The 15,359-nt window shown below is 47.3% G+C and overlaps 1 protein-coding gene across 3 annotated transcripts in view; it reads left to right on the forward strand.

Annotated features, from left to right (window-relative positions):
• The window catches only part of ASTN2 (astrotactin 2), an 858,139-nt gene that overhangs the window by 248,312 nt on the left and 594,468 nt on the right, over positions 1–15,359 (forward strand). For 2 of the 3 annotated variants that reach the window (XM_059410933.1, XM_059410934.1), the window contains exon 4: positions 8,256–8,408. The exons of the other annotated variant lie outside the window; for it this stretch is intronic. In XM_059410933.1, the coding sequence (XP_059266916.1) occupies positions 8,256–8,408 (153 nt within the window). The remainder of the gene's footprint in view (positions 1–8,255; positions 8,409–15,359) is intronic. 3 annotated transcript variants of the gene reach the window in all.

The following is a 15,359-nucleotide window of genomic DNA, read 5'->3' on the forward strand; positions in this document are numbered from 1 at the left end:
CTTCTCTATACCCTGCAGGTTTGGGCAGAGGATCTGGATTCGCCATGACTGATGGTTTAAGATCTTTTTGGCCATGAAAATAATAGTATTAACTCTCATTTCTTAAATGCTTACTCTGCATCAGGCACCGGGGTAAGCATCTTAGCATCTCATTTAACCCCCAAACAGCTTTATGAATTTGGAATTGCAAACCTCAGCTTAACACTTGGGAAGGCTGAGACTTTGTGTGGTTAAGGGGTTTGCCCCCATCTCGCAGCTGGTAAGGAATAGAGCTTAACATTCCAAACTGCAACTGATTCCAAAGCTTTCCCGCAGCCATGCCTTGCTCTCTCTTGCACAGGACTTGTTGGCCTACTGTTTCAGCTTCAGCCCAAACTCTGGAAGTCTCCTGTGCCTCTCTGGGCTCTATGAAAACAGGAGATTGTAAGGAGAGCATTCTCCGGAGATAAGAAGGCCCCGTGAAGTCGTGACTGCAGTCCTTGTGGTTACTGCATTCATCTTACTGAAAGCCCAGTTTCATTTACATTTAGAACTACAGGGCCATGGAGCAGGAAAGAATCTTCGAGACCATCTGTGTCCTGGCTAGGGACTGTGGAACCAGCTGCAGAGAAACTGGAAGGTATTATGTTTTGAAGAGAGCTGAGGCAAATAGCACTAATTTTTTTTTATTCCATCATTCCAGCTTGATGTAGTTCTCCAGCAGAAATTATGACCACCCTCCAAGTCTGCCGTGTTAGCTGATGGGCCCAAGATCGTGTTCATAAAAAAAGGCTGTTCCCAAGTTTTCCAATTTATATTTGCTGCTGTTTGTTCATTTGTCTTGCCTGTAGGCGCTTGCTTGAAGATAAGCCATAGCAGGCATCAAACGTTTAAGAAAATGTGTGGGAGGGAGAAAAAAAAAAAAAAAACTAAAAGTGAGAAAATTCTATCCATCAACTTTTTAACCCTGAGAATGGGGAAGAGGTGGCCATTTAAAAAAAAATGTGTATATGGATTTTGTTTTGAATTTGTTCTACTTGTGGAGTATTGTCATCTGGCTAAGGAATATGGACTATTTTCTTTTTTCCTTTTTTTTTTCTTTTCATGAAGAGGTGGCTGCTGTAGGAGACGCAATGTTAGATTTAGTGACTCGATTCTCACAACTTCCAACTGTGATGGTTCTTTGTTTTTGTACCAGGTCTTCCCAGCTGGTATGTGCTTTAGAGCAGGAATATCTTAATACTGTCCCCCACAATCCTGGCATCTAAGTATGCCCAGTCCAACGCCTCAGGACACAGACTGTTAGTCGGGGTTGTCCAGAGAAACAGAACCAATAGGAGGTACTTATATCTCTATCACCTATTGATTATATATATTTTTCTATCTCTATATCTTTCTACCACTTTCTATCTCTATCAGCTTTGTTCATTTCTCTGTTAATTTGTTTTAAGGAAATGGCACCTATGATTTTGGAAGCTGACAAATCCCAAATCTTCAGGGTAAACCTTTAGGCTAGAGATGTGGGGAACGCTTAAATGTTGCAGCTCAAGTCTGAAGATGATTTGCTGGTGGAGTTCTTCATCCCTTGGGGGAGGTCAGTCTTTTTTCTGTGAAGGCCTTCAGCAAGTTGCATGAAGCCGAGGCTCATGATAGAGGGTTATCTGCCTTATTTAAGGTCTACTGAGTTAAATATTAGTCTTATCTAAAAAAAACAAAAAACAAAAAACAAAAAAACCAAAGCAACAACAACAAAACAAACCATCACAGAAACATCAAGAGTAATGCTTGACCAACTCTCTCTGTTCCATGGCCTAGACAAGTTGATATATAAAATTAAACATCACTAGATCTGAGGTTAAAATGGTCTTAGAATTTGGGGAATTAGAGAAGAGTGGTAGAAACAGGAGACTTGAGGGCTGGACCTTGGTCTTCTGCAGATTTTTGTCATGACTTTGTCTCTCGGTGCCTTTGTTTTCACATGTGAATAAAAGAGGAATTATATATTCTCTGAAAGAATTTTCAAAGTGGATATTTTATAATGCAGGTGACTTTCAAAATGAATGAGTGAACACATGAGTGGATGGATGATCGATGAAATGATTGACCAATCATGAAGCGAAAGGGTAAGGGAGAGGAATTCAGTGAGAGGTAGTGAGAGGTATTTAGGGAATTTAGGAAGAGGTAATGAGTGCTCGTTCTTGAGCACCTACTACGTTCCAGGAACTCTGTTAGACAATTTATATACATAGTTACATTCAGTTCTCCGACTGCCCTACAGACATTTACAAAGAAAGAAACTGAGCCTTATGAAAGAGAAGCGAGTGACTCCAGGTCACCGTATCCTGGGTCCCCATCCAGCTCTGGCATTCCTAAGCTGTGTGACCCTAGCAGATGATTTACCTTCTCTGAGCCTCAGTTTCTTCATTTCTAAACACCAGCTATCGGTGCTTTCCCTTCAAGCCTGTTAGGAGGAATAAACGAGAAACCGTAAGGAGATGCCTGGCTCCTTGCTTAGCAAAGAGTCGGTATTCAAGAATGGTGAATTTTCTTTTTACGGAGGCTAGAGGAGTCTAGAAAAAGTAAAGAGGGTGATGAAGGTGGTTCAGGAACTTGAACCTGAACTTGCGCAAGGGTCGGTGGTAGGACGTCGCAGGCTGTGTGTGGGGGGAGTTCGAATGCAGAACTGCTGGGTTCTAGGGTAGACACAGCGTGCAGGGCGGAGGACCACGCTGGAGCTTGCCTGGTATCTGGGATCCGTAGGCCTTTGCAAAGGCCCTCAAGGTCTGCCCTCTCTTCTGCCTCTCCTTTCCCTTCTCCTGCCTTCTCTGTCTCCTCTCCTGTTCTTGGCACTCCCCCTTCCATTTCCTCTGCCTTGTTTTCCTACTCTCTCCTGTCTTCCCCTCTCCCCTGCCTCCCCTCTCATGCCCCCTGCTGTTACGACTGACCATGCTTTTCCTTTCCATTCTTGTTTCTCTCTTCCTCCCTCCGTGTCCCTCTCTCTGTCTTGGGGGGCTGGGGCTCCTCTGCTCAGGCCCCAGTGGTTCATACCCATTAAACTTGACAGTCTCTCATATGGTGGAAAGAGGCAGCTTCCCCCTCATCCCCCTCCCTTCCTGGGTCTGCCGCGCGATGCTCAGATCAGGCACCATCTGTTGCATTCATCCAGGAGACGGGTGAGCATTTTGCTGCTCTGGGGAGGCAGAGCTCAGTGGGTACCAGGAGGGAGTGTGGCTTGTTTGGACAACTTGATATATTGATATTGATAGAGCTACCGAAAGGGATCGGAGGCATGGGGGTGGGGGAGAGCGGGAGGGAGAGCGAGGTGGGCCGTGGAGGGGCTCACGCAGGCACCTGCCCTGTAAGTCTGGGCTCTTGGCACTGCTGCCACGGCGAGAGCCGCCAAACGGAAGGGATTTGCTGCCGCCGGGATCAGAAACCCTTGCAGCTCAGAGGAGCAAACTTTCCCTCTCTGCGTCTTCCTCTACTTCCAGCCAGTCCTGTCCGCATCGGTTTAGGAGAAAGTGAAGCAGAAATAGCAGGATGGGGAGAGGCTGGTCTTTAGAATCGGTGAATGTTAGAGGCAACAAAAAGGAATGATGGATCTGTCGAGGTCTCAGCTGGACAAAGAAGGCACCTTCAGATGGGCCTTTGTGGAGAAATTCAAGGAAGCGGTTACTTATAGGGACTTAGGCAGAGTGCAGAGAAGTCCCAAGGGGGTACTGAAGAACCTGGGACAAAGAATAACAGGAAACCACTATTATTATAACTGAGGAGGAAGGGACAGGACATGGTTTTCCTGGGGGCACTGAGGACTGGGTCTGTGAACAGGGACCCCTGGCAGAAGCTGGGATTGTCAAGACTCCCAGATTCTGAGGACGAGGGTACGGAGACAGCAAAGGAGCAAGGGCTGACCTGTGTCCAAATCCTCCTCCTGGATCCGGCCAGAGCACCTTAATGGGCAAAGCCAACTGGTAGGCAAGTAACAAGGAGCACGGGAACTAGTCCGTAGAAGGTCTGCCTCCAGGACCTGGTGTGGGGCCCAGTGGCCCTGGGGTGGGGCTGGATCACGGGGAGCAAATGGAGAACAGCCAGTACAGACCAGGAATGAACATGGGTCCCATGGTCTGCACTGTGCCAGAAGCTCGTGTTCTGAACCACCACACACACGGCTTCTGTAGCTCTTCCAAGGAGGGCATGTGCAGAGTCTCCAGGGGTCCCACTCTTCTCCTGTGAGTGTGAGACCCGCGTAACCTGCCGTCTCCTCGGGCACCTCTCCTTAGATGTCTGCAAGATACCGTGCATTCATATCTCAGACCCGACTCGTGTTTTCGGTCTTCTGGAATGTCTTCTCTTCTAGAGCTCCCATTCTCCTTGAGAGGTGCCTTCAGGACGTCTCTGTGGAAGCCAGGCCAGGAGCCATCTTCCACACCTGCCCCTCCCTCATCCACATTTTCCAGTCAGCCACCGCCTCCTGAGGGAACTGTGCCTGTAAGATAGCGCTCAGACGTTCCCACTTCTCCGTCTGCACTATTTCCCTCTGTTCTTTCTGCTCTGCTGTCTACTTCTCTATCTCGACCTCCGCTGCCCTCTCCTGGGGATCATCCTCTCGGATGTGGACTTCTGCACAAATGTCCCGTCCTCCTGGTTGGTCTTCTTCCTTCTATTTCTGTCCGTCTTCAGTGAATTCTGCTGTCAGCTGCTGAAACGATCTTCCCTACATGAAAATCTGATTAAGCCACTCTCCTGTCTAAAACCATCAGCGTGTTCTGTCCTTAATAAGGCCCAGAAGGATCGGGGTTGGGGTTGGGGTTAGGACTTCCTACCTCTCCAGCATGATCTCATGCCACTTGCTTTCAGTGTTTCGGGCCCCGTGAGTGGTGGTGCTGCCCCATCCTGACTCCATCTCCTCAAAGGGTTTGAATTCTTCCCCTCCTCCTGTGTTCTCTGAGCCTCCTTCCTCCCCAACCACTTCCCCATCACCTGGTTAACCCCTACTCTTTTCAGCCCTTAGTCCCACTACACACTCCTCGAAGCAAGTTTTCATGATTTTCCTAAACTAGGTCATATTCTGCTAAGAGAGTCTCTTTTCACCTTTCCTTTGTGGTATATGTCACCTAAGACTTTTTACATGTATCTGTCAACCATTTCATTCATCTTGGTCCATCCCGTCTACATGGTGAGCATTATGGGGGTGGGGGAGGTGTTTGTCTTTTCACCATCATACCTTGTCATGGACTGTATGTTTGTGTCCCCCACAGAATCCTATGTTGAAATCTTAACCTCAGACAAACTCTGTTTGTCTACTTGGACTAACATAACAAGATATCATAGATAGGGTGACTTAAACAACAGGCCTTTATTTTCTCATAGTTCTGCAGGCTAGAAGTCCAAGATCAGGATGCCAGCACAGTGGGGGTCGGGCTTACAGATGGCTGCCTTCTCACCGTGTGCTCACGTGACCTTTCCTTAGTGTATACATGTACGTGGGGAAAGCAAGGGGAGGGAGAGAATGATTTCTTCCTCTTCTTATAAAGACACGGATCCTATTGGATTAGGACCTCACCTTTATGACCTCATTTAACTTTAATTAACTACTAAAATTCCTTTCTCCAAATACAGTCACACTGGGGGTTAGGGCTTCCGACATAAGAAGTCGGAGGGACACAGTTCAGTCTACAGCAGACTGTATTTGGAGATAAGATCTTTAAGAGGTAATTAAAATTAAATAAGATCATTGAGGTGGGACCCTAATAGGATAGGACTGGGTGTCAGAAAAAGAGGAAGATCTCTCTCTTTCCCTCTCTCTTTCTCTCTCTGTCTCCCTACCTTGGGTTCTCTCTCCCTACTGTGTGAGCACACAGTGAGAAGATGACTGCCTGTAAGCCAAGGAGAGAGACCTCACTAGAACCCAAGCATCCTGGCACCCTGATCTCAGACATCCCCCCTCCTCCAGAGCTGTGAGAACATAAATAAATTGTTAAGCCACCCAATCTATGATGTTTTTTTAAATTTATTTGACAGATTGAGAGCACAAGTAGGCAGAGAGGCTGGGAGAGAGAGAGAGAGGGAAGCAGGCTCCGTGCTGAGCAGAGAGCCGGATGCGGGGCTCGATCCCAGGACCCCGGGATCACGACCTGAGCCGAAAGCAGAGGCTTTAACCCGCTGAGCCACCCAGGCGCCCCCAATCTATGATTTTTGTTAAAGACAATGCCTCCTGCACTTGTCACAGACACATTACGGTTTTTTTCTGAAAACATTGTCGAATGGATGCATGAACGGATAAGAAGATGAATAAAGGCATGCAGGTGGGCAGACCCATGTGCACCCCTACCTTGGAGGATTCCAGATTACGGTTTGCTCTAAATGTTTAACTACAATTAATCTAACTCTTACAGTTTGGGGCCAATCATACTCCTATCTGGGTTTAACCCATCAGGGTTGGGCGTAGAAGTGCTTCTCAGAATTGGAGGGTGTCTCTTGCTGGAGAGCTGTGCATGGTGGGCTCGGAGTAGGTGTCCCATGTCCGGGTCATTCTTCTCCGTTCACCTTTAGGTAGACCTAACGGAGATATCTAGGAAGATAGCAAGACAGGCAGGTGAGGATATAAATCCACTCGATGGTCCATTTGCATTATCAATCGTCTTTTCCTTAGGTAAACATAGATTCCCCCTCTCTGCTCAAAGACAGAGCTTTTCACAGAGCCCTGTGCCCAAACCAGCTGCCTGGATCTGAGCTATGCCCCAAATGCATCTGTCTAAACCAAAAACCTTCCCTGGGAAAGCAGGAGCTCCGTAGAAATTGGGGTGGGGATGTTCAGAAGCCTTCTTTGTCCAGTCTGGTGAAATCCCTTCAAAGGAACAGGAATCTTTTGCACATACCATCTCCTGGCCTCAGACAGTGGGTAGCTCAAACTGAAGAAGCGTCCTTGCCTCTGGAGACATAGATGGAGGGAGGGCTGAGCTTGAAGATTTCAAAGTTGGGACTCTCTTTGGGAATTTCTCAGAACAAAGGCAGCGAGGCCGCGTAGACCGTTTCCTTTGCTTCTTTCCCATTTCCTCTCCTTGCCTTTTATGTTGCTCCTCTCCTTCCTTCTTGAGCTTTTCTGCCTTTTTTTCCCCTCCTTTTATCTTCCACCTTTTTCTCTCGGCCCTTCCGACCTCACTGTTACCATTCTCTGGAACTTTCCACCAGTCTTGATTTTGAAACTTTGACAGGAATGAGGCTAGTCACAAAATCCACCAAGGGTATTGATAAAAATGGAGCATTGGACTGGGAGTTAGAAGGCTTGACTTTGCCAACTGCTTGCTTGGAGTGAGTCGTACACCTTGTTTGGGGGGTGGGGCTTAGTTTCCCTACAGTGAAGTTGGGCTGTTGTACCCAGTGATCTCCATGTCACAGTACCCTAGTTTTATCTCCTCAAACGTTATTTGATCCGTGGGCTGCCCCCTTCCTTCACTGCCACTGCTCTGGTTCAGGCTGTCATGGCCTTTGGCTGGCTACCGCAGGAGCAAGGAGAAGGCCTCTGCGTACATTCTCCACACTCTCGTTAGGAATTATTATCAAAAGGACTTACGTTGAACATGCCAGTTTTCTGTGAATTTCCAGTGAACAACTTTCACCATTAGGATGTGTTCCAAACTCCTCTGTGACTGATAGTGATAGTGACTGATAGTCACTCCTCTGTGACTGATAGTCTTCGCCTGCTCCCTTTGGGAGCCACACTGAACTCCCGTCACTTGCTTAAGCACCATGTTTTTTGTGGCTTCAGATCTTTGCTCCTGCGTCTTCTCCCATCCAGACAATCTTTCTTATCACATCTCTTCAGTAAACTACCCTGATTTCTATGCTCTTTGCTAATTCCTATTCACCCTTAAGATGTCTGTATAAATAGTGCCTCCTCCAGGAAGCCTGCCTTGACTCCCCAGATGGGTGAAAGGACTCTTTTTGGTGCCACTCTGATACTCTGTACTCTCCTATCCCAAAAGTATTGCAACGTTGGGAATGCCTCAATATGTGTCCTTCCAAGCTATATCCCTTGAATTATGGATTGTGTCTGACTTTCTCCATCACCCCATCTCAAGGGCTTGGGCGCTGCCTGGAACACAGTGTGTGTTGAATGCATAAGTGAGGTTGCCAACAGCTACTGGCACCTGTGGGCTTCCGTATCATCGTGGGTCAGGGAGGGAGCTCCAGGGACTCAGGGTGGTCAGGCCCAGACCTCCATGGGCTGGGGGGTGGGCCAAGCCCTAACCTCAGCCCCATTGCCCACCCTGTAGCCGCAGCTGAGGCGACGCAGGAGACAGTGGAGTCCCTGATGCAGAAGTTCAAGGAGAGTTTCCGCGCTAACACGCCCATCGAGATCGGTCAGCTGCAGCCAGCCCCGCGCAGGGCCTCGGCAGGGAAGCGGAAGCGGAGGAGCAAGTCTCGAGGTAGGCCCTCCCAGCACCGCTTGCCACGGTGTCAGCGGGCTGTCCCCAGGTTCCGGAGGCACCAGGAAGAGCTGCGCCCCCTTCCCATGCTGCCCTGGACTCCCAGAGTCATGCGGTGATGTCCCCGATCAGTCATCTCAGCTGAGGCTTGCAGACAGCAGACCTGTGCCCCTGGGTGGGGAGCCAGTGTCTCTGAGCCCCTGCTGCCTCATCTGAGATGGGAATGGACCGTCACGTCACCGTGGGCAGGCCGCTGTATTTCTCCCGGCCACTCCTCTCTCGCAGGAGTGTTATGGTATCTTAACCCAGTGCACAACCCAGCATGCAACAAAAAGCAGGTCCTTCCTTCCTTCTCCATCTCCTCCTCCTCTTCCTCATCATCTCTGTCATCACCTCCTTTTTTTTTTTTTCTTTCTGGTCATCTGTATGACTTTGTGGGTGGGATGAACCCCCTTATCATTGCTTGGCGTCCAAATCCCTTCCGTTCTCTTTACATTGACTCAGTAACCACCAGCTCCTCTCTTCTTCTGGCCTCTCCTGTCTCTAGTTCCTGTGAACTTAGTTCTGATGATGTCACTCCTCTTCTCCCAGAGCTTTCGTGGCTGTCCAGTGCCTTCCGAAGTCTTTGGGCTTGTGGAGAGGACATTCAAGACCATTGCCGAGCTCTCGTCTCTCTGCTGTGTCACCTAAATCTGTGTGTTCCACTTCTATGTTCCCTTCCATCCTATTCTCCCTGCCTTAAATGACCCATCTAACCCTACGAGAAACTCTTTTCATTTATGGACGCTTATTTACTCTAGGCAGCAGGCTATGTGCTGTATACCTCTTTTTATACTTGATTCCCAGCAACGCTGTGTAGGGGGTACCGTGGTAATTCCCATTTTACAGATGCTATCACAAAGGCATAAGGAGCTGCTATAACTTGTCCCAGGGGATGCCCTAGTAAATACGAGAGCCAGAAAGAGCTAATCTGGCTGAGTTCCAAACTTTTTAACTAAACCACTGTATTCTGAACCAGCAAGGTCCTACCTGTATTTCCAAACCATCCTGTGAAATCCTGAGTCCTGTGAAAAACCAAGCATCTACCCATTAAACTGAGGTCAGAAATCAAGGCAGAAGTTGGTGATGGAGTTGCTTTTAGGAATTCACATGATAAACGCCAGGTTGAACTGAGGCATAATGGTGAGTGAGTTGCTTTGAGGTTTCAGCAGCGTCCATTGCTAACCCCAGACCAGTCAACTTCAACATGCGTGGCTTTCAAAGAGTCCCTGGATGTCTCTGAGGCTCAGTCTCCTGTTCTGCACAATGGGTTGTCAATCCCTACTCCAGAGTGCTGCTGTGAAGGTCAGATGAGGCGGTGAATGCAGACAGCACGGAAAGCTCAGCTAATGCGTGTTGGGAGCGGAATAAATACTGTCCTGTATTTGTCCTATCTTATATTTGTTCTGGGTCACATGTAGTTTCATTCAGCCTTACGTATCCATCTTTTGTCTTCCATCATTCACCAAGAAATCACCCTTAGATCCTCCCTGCAAATACAGCTCCCATGAGTACAAGTGACTCCCAGTCCATAACCTCCCCTCTGTTCTCGCTGCCAGTCTGAATTCATTTCCTTAGTGTCCTATCGGAAACACTAGTTATACTACCGAATTCTTCCCCCTCAAGTCCCTCTTTTGCACCATAACTGTCTTAATGAGGCCTCTACTCTTCTACTCTTGGACATTTGCGCTGTTTCTGATCATTTTACCATTAAACAGTGCCATACACGATGCCACATGGACATTTTTTTGGTGGTGGTGGGGCATCAAACTTGGCCATCAACCTTGGCCTTCACTCTTTGGGCAGAATTTCAGAATTTGCTTATTAATGAAAATCTGCTTGACTTAGATGATGATTGGATATCAAGTTATTTCAATTTACAAATCAAATTGGGCATAAGAGAACTGAAGTGAGAAGAAATGCATTTTTTTCCCTAAATGTATCTCGAATCTGTCACCCTTTCTCCACTACCATTATGACATTGCCACCTCTCACCCCTTGCTTGCAACTGAGCCCTCCTTGGGATTCCGTCTGCTCCAAGTTGCCAGAGTAATCTTTTTAGAGACATATACCAGATAAGATCTCTTGCTGATTAAATCATTCAGTGGTTTCCTGTTGTCCTTAGATTACAACCCAAACTCCTTGCCAATCTCCTGTTCCATCTGGATCTGGCTCCTGGTCTCTTGACTCACTTTGCATTTCCTCGTGATCCAGCCGTACTGCCTTCCTTCTGATTGCAGGAACCCAGCAAATGTCTCCCCACTTTTGACTCTGACAACTTGCTGTCTTCCCCTTGCTGTGTCTCTTTACACCCCCCGCCCCGGCTGCTCTCCTGGCTCTTCTCCCACCGTTCAGCTCTTAGCTCGGATACAAGCTCCTCCAAACCATCTTCCATGACCACCCAGCCTCATGTTTTCTACCCCTTTCTAGCCCTTTTTTCCACTCGTTCCAGAATATTGTGGTCTAAAATTATTTTGGTCTGTTTGCTTATTTACTATCTTCTTCTTAAAAAATGTGTTTCATATTCATAAACCTAACACAGAGAACGTGCAGAACGTGCTTAATAAATATTTGTGGAATGAATGAGTGTATTAACCTCAAAGATCATTCGAGAGTGCCTCAGTTTTCTAACTTTTGAATTACCGAGGTAGGAGGGATCCAGGATAAACCAGAGCCTCTTGGTACAGACCTCCAGGGAATCTTGTTTCCCCTAGAGATAGACTCACTGATGGATAGCACATTAAATGTGCTCAAGTGGATGCTGTTAAGGCAATTTTCAAAATGGCTTAATAACATTGTGCTTGTGATTTTACTGCCACTATTGGGTAAGGTTTTTTTTTTTTTTGCAAGAGAGACTAAGGATAGCATGAGCCAGCCCTGCAGTTCCCAGCTCATACACTTACCACCACGGCTCCTCAAGGTTTTCCTGGACTGAAGAACTCCATGGCCTATAAAAGTGATAGAAATGCTGCATCGTCCTTCTGCCTCTTGGAAACTCACGAATGCATCTGTGACTTTTGAAGATCCTGGGAAGTCCTACAGAACAGAGAGCTGGGCTTCTTTGTTTACCTCCACGTCTGTGCAACCATCTTGACAACAGACTCTGTATTTCTCCTTTGGACATTTACTCTCATCTTGAAGAACAGAAACGACCCTAGACATGTGGTGTTGGAAGTGCTCCGTCCAGCTGTGTGGACTGTCGGAAGCCCCAGATGCGGTATGAGGGTCTGGAATCTCAGTCTTTCTTTCTCTGACCGGCTCTTTCCTCTGCCTGCGGAGAAGCATCAGGCCTTCTGGCCCAGAGTGGGAGCACCTGACCTCTCTTAGCCTCCATGGGCTTCACAGCGGTTCGCAGCAGATGGAGTGGGCAGTGGAGAACCGGGGTTGTGGAGTGGAGCACATGGTTCAACGCAGCACCAATGTGTTTCTGTGGCTCTGGCTTCCTCCCAAGAGCCCTCGCAGGTGCTCAAGTGCATCTTCCTTAGGCGGATGAGGAAGGCAGTGGGGGACTCCGGCAGGGTTTTATGAGGCAGCTGTTGGGCAGACAGACCCCCACGTCCACAGGAAGTGAACAGTGAATGGGTTGGAGCTAAAATAAAGCAGGGGGAGATTATTTGTGATGTGACGAAGAGCTTCTCGGGGTTTCTAAAGTGTAGATAGTGCTTTAAAAGTGGGACTTTTGTGTTTGAACTGGAATTACCTTTCATGGGCTCACTGAATGAGCTTAAGCAAGTGAAGCTGTGTTAGTCTCAGTTTTCCCATCTGTAAAATGGTGCTAGTTATGCCAACGTCATAGACGGGTTGTGGGATAATACCTGCAAAATGTGTAGCTCAGGGCCTGGCACTTGGGCGACTGACTTAATAAGGAGTAGCTAATGTTATCATTCATCAGGGTTCTGCACACACGGCCTGCAGAGGCTCCCAGCTCCCATCTCCCCACTCCCAGCTCCCAGCTCTGCACCATGCTCTTTGGGTCTCTGCCACCGAGCTGGCTGAGGTTCCATTATTCTTCGTCTGGAGTCCTACAACAGCCCCTTCATCCACAAATCCATCTTCCACCCTGGCGACTGGAGCAATCTTTTGCCAACACACTAAATCTGGCCATGTCACTCTCCTGCCTACAACGTTTCCCTAATCGGCTGTCACTTGCCATTGGGGGCATCTCAAGGTTTGTGATGAAGACTTCCTGAAGACAGGTGAGAATCAGCACACTCCCAAAGGATCCCATAGCTGCACTCAAAAGACATTAGTCGTAAGCCCCAAATTCCAAAACCAGACACCTAAAACCAAAAACCAAAAAACCACGGCATTCAATTTCATAAATATGTTACCTTATTTTTTTCAGTTACACTATTTAACATTTTCTCAAGTCTTTAGGCAATAGTGATGCTCCAGGAAGAAGAAGAACCAAGCTTATACAATACCACCTTCAAAGGGTTTCTATAAGAACAAATGAAACAATGCTTGTACAGCGGTGAGCACAGAGCCCAGCAAAAGGTGCACATTGAACATGTGTTCCTCCATTGTTTTATCTTTATCATAACTGTTTCATTATTTTTTTAATTTATATCAGTATCCTTACCCATTAGGAGTACACTTACTTCATTTTAGAAGTCAGAATCTGGAAGGTGAAGGGAACATGGTAACAAGTTGCCACAGTCTGCTACCCAGGCTCATTCCTGGCCTGGATCCAGCCTGCTCCTAGCTCGCTCCAAGTTCAAGCCTCTGCATCCTATGGCTTCCGGCACACTGGCCATATTTCCATTTAGCCGACCTGCTTTGCTTTCCAAGTCTGTGCACAGATCATGTTCTGCCTAAAACTCCCTCCTTTCTCCCCTCTTTCTACCCCGGGCAGCAAGTGTCTACTCATTTTTCAGAATTCGGTTTCAAAGTCTCCTCTGTGAAGAAGATACCCTTGGCCCGCCCTCAGCCATCACCTCTTGCTCAGTGAGCCACTCCTTTGTCTGGGCACATGCAGCCCCGTGCTGCTTTCTGTCTCTGCCTTTATCACAATCCATTGTAAATAGGTGTGGACACATCTGTCTCTCTCCCCAGCTCTGACAGTCCCATGATGGGAAAGACAGTGATTTATGTCTCTCTGTAGCTCCAATGTGTAACGGAATGGGCATAGAGTAGCAAAGAGCTCCCAGATAGATGGGAGTATCGTAGAATACAAATGGTTAATGAGATGTAGTGCACGGGCATCTCCTGAGCATTTAGTATATTTTACTAAATATAGTAAAGGACTGTGCTCATCACATATTATTATCTCATTGAAAAGCTTCCCCAGATCCCATAGGTAAGGATGTAATTGTATCCATCTACAAATGAGGAAGTTCAAACTTTGGTTAAGTGACTTGCCCAAGTTTATCCAGCTAGTAGATGATGGAACTGTACCCTCAGGGCCCAGACAGTTCCCACATTGCAGTTGCCAGATGACTTGGATTTTACTCCCAACTAGTCTGGGTAACGTCCTCAAGCTTTGAAATAGTATCAGTCTAGTCTAGCTCCTGGAAGGAAACAGTTGTAGCTTATCGTGCATTGACGAGTGTTTCTGTATCATCAGTGCTGCTGTGAGGGTGTTCCGGAGCTAGAAGACTCTGGAAGGTGAGGCATCTCTCTCTGCGTCAGGACAAGAGTCAGGATGTCCTCTGACCTTACGGAGCCATGCCCTGTCCTTTTGGGCTTGCAGAAAGTATGTACGCTTTTCATTTGGGACAAATTTGAAGACTTTACAAAGAAAGTTCCCTTAAGGCATTGTTTGGAAGGGCGAATGGGCTTTTGGCATGTGGCCGTGGGGATAGGGAGGAACAGCCAGCACAAGACATGGCATGGAGGTGGAGGAAAAAAGAATAGTTTCATCCCAGACATAGGTCCCGACCCCAGAGAGCTGACATCTGTCCAGTCCTCTCCGTCTTCCTGTGACAATCTCATGGTTTCCAGCAGAACTTCATTCATTCTGATTATACAGCTTCAAGACTTGCTTTGGCAAAAAGGGAAGGACCTCCACCCAAACTTTCCTGGTGGAAAGGGAAGGCTGCTAAGTGGGAAGAGAGGTTTAGGGAACAAAGATGCAAACCAGAGACATAAAGATGGAACCTGGGGCTGCCTGCTCAATATTTAAGCATCACAACAACCCAGGATGGCAGATAATTTAAAGCCATTAATGTTTCTGAATATTTTCCTCCAACTAAGTGAATAATTTATTGCCAGTCACCAATAAACAGAAAAATACATATATATTTATGTAAGCCCACCTTCTGAGGACAGTGTCTTGCACTGAAAAAGTGTGTCGGGATGTATCTGTCAGGGAGAATAAAGGAGCCAGAAGCTCTGATAACCTCTTCTCTGTCTGCCTTGTGATATTTGTCATTTATTACCTTTTATTAGAGTAATTTATGGCCACCTCTCTTCTCCCTTAATTAAACTCATGAAGTGCAGTGGCTATGTCCAGGTCATGCCTGTGTTTTCATTGACTAGCCTAGCTCCTGACAAATAGCAGATGCTCAGTTAATGCTTGATGGATTAATGGACAATTAATCACATGGGCCGTGTGATCTTGGACAGGACCTTCAGCCCTCCGGGCCTCAGTGTCCCCATCTAAGAGGCTGTGTGTTTTTGTGGAAACAAGCTCAGGTTCGGAAGTCAGGTGGATATTGAATCCATATCCCAGGTCTGCCTCTGATTCACTCAACTTTGGGAAGTGACTTTGTGGGCTAAAGTGGTGTCACCTAACCTAGAATTTGTATAGTCAGCCACCTCCCAGGGGAGCCGGGGGATTCGAGTTAATGCATGTAATGTGCTCAGCAGGCCAGACCAAACATGCCAACTACCCAATAAATCTTTGTTGTTTTTAATTTGGAAAGCAGAGGTGATGTGCTGGATAATTTCCACAGGTCTCCTCTGACTTAA

This window comes from Mustela nigripes, chromosome 9 (assembly GCF_022355385.1).
Source record: "Mustela nigripes isolate SB6536 chromosome 9, MUSNIG.SB6536, whole genome shotgun sequence".
NCBI lineage: Eukaryota > Metazoa > Chordata > Mammalia > Carnivora > Mustelidae > Mustela > Mustela nigripes.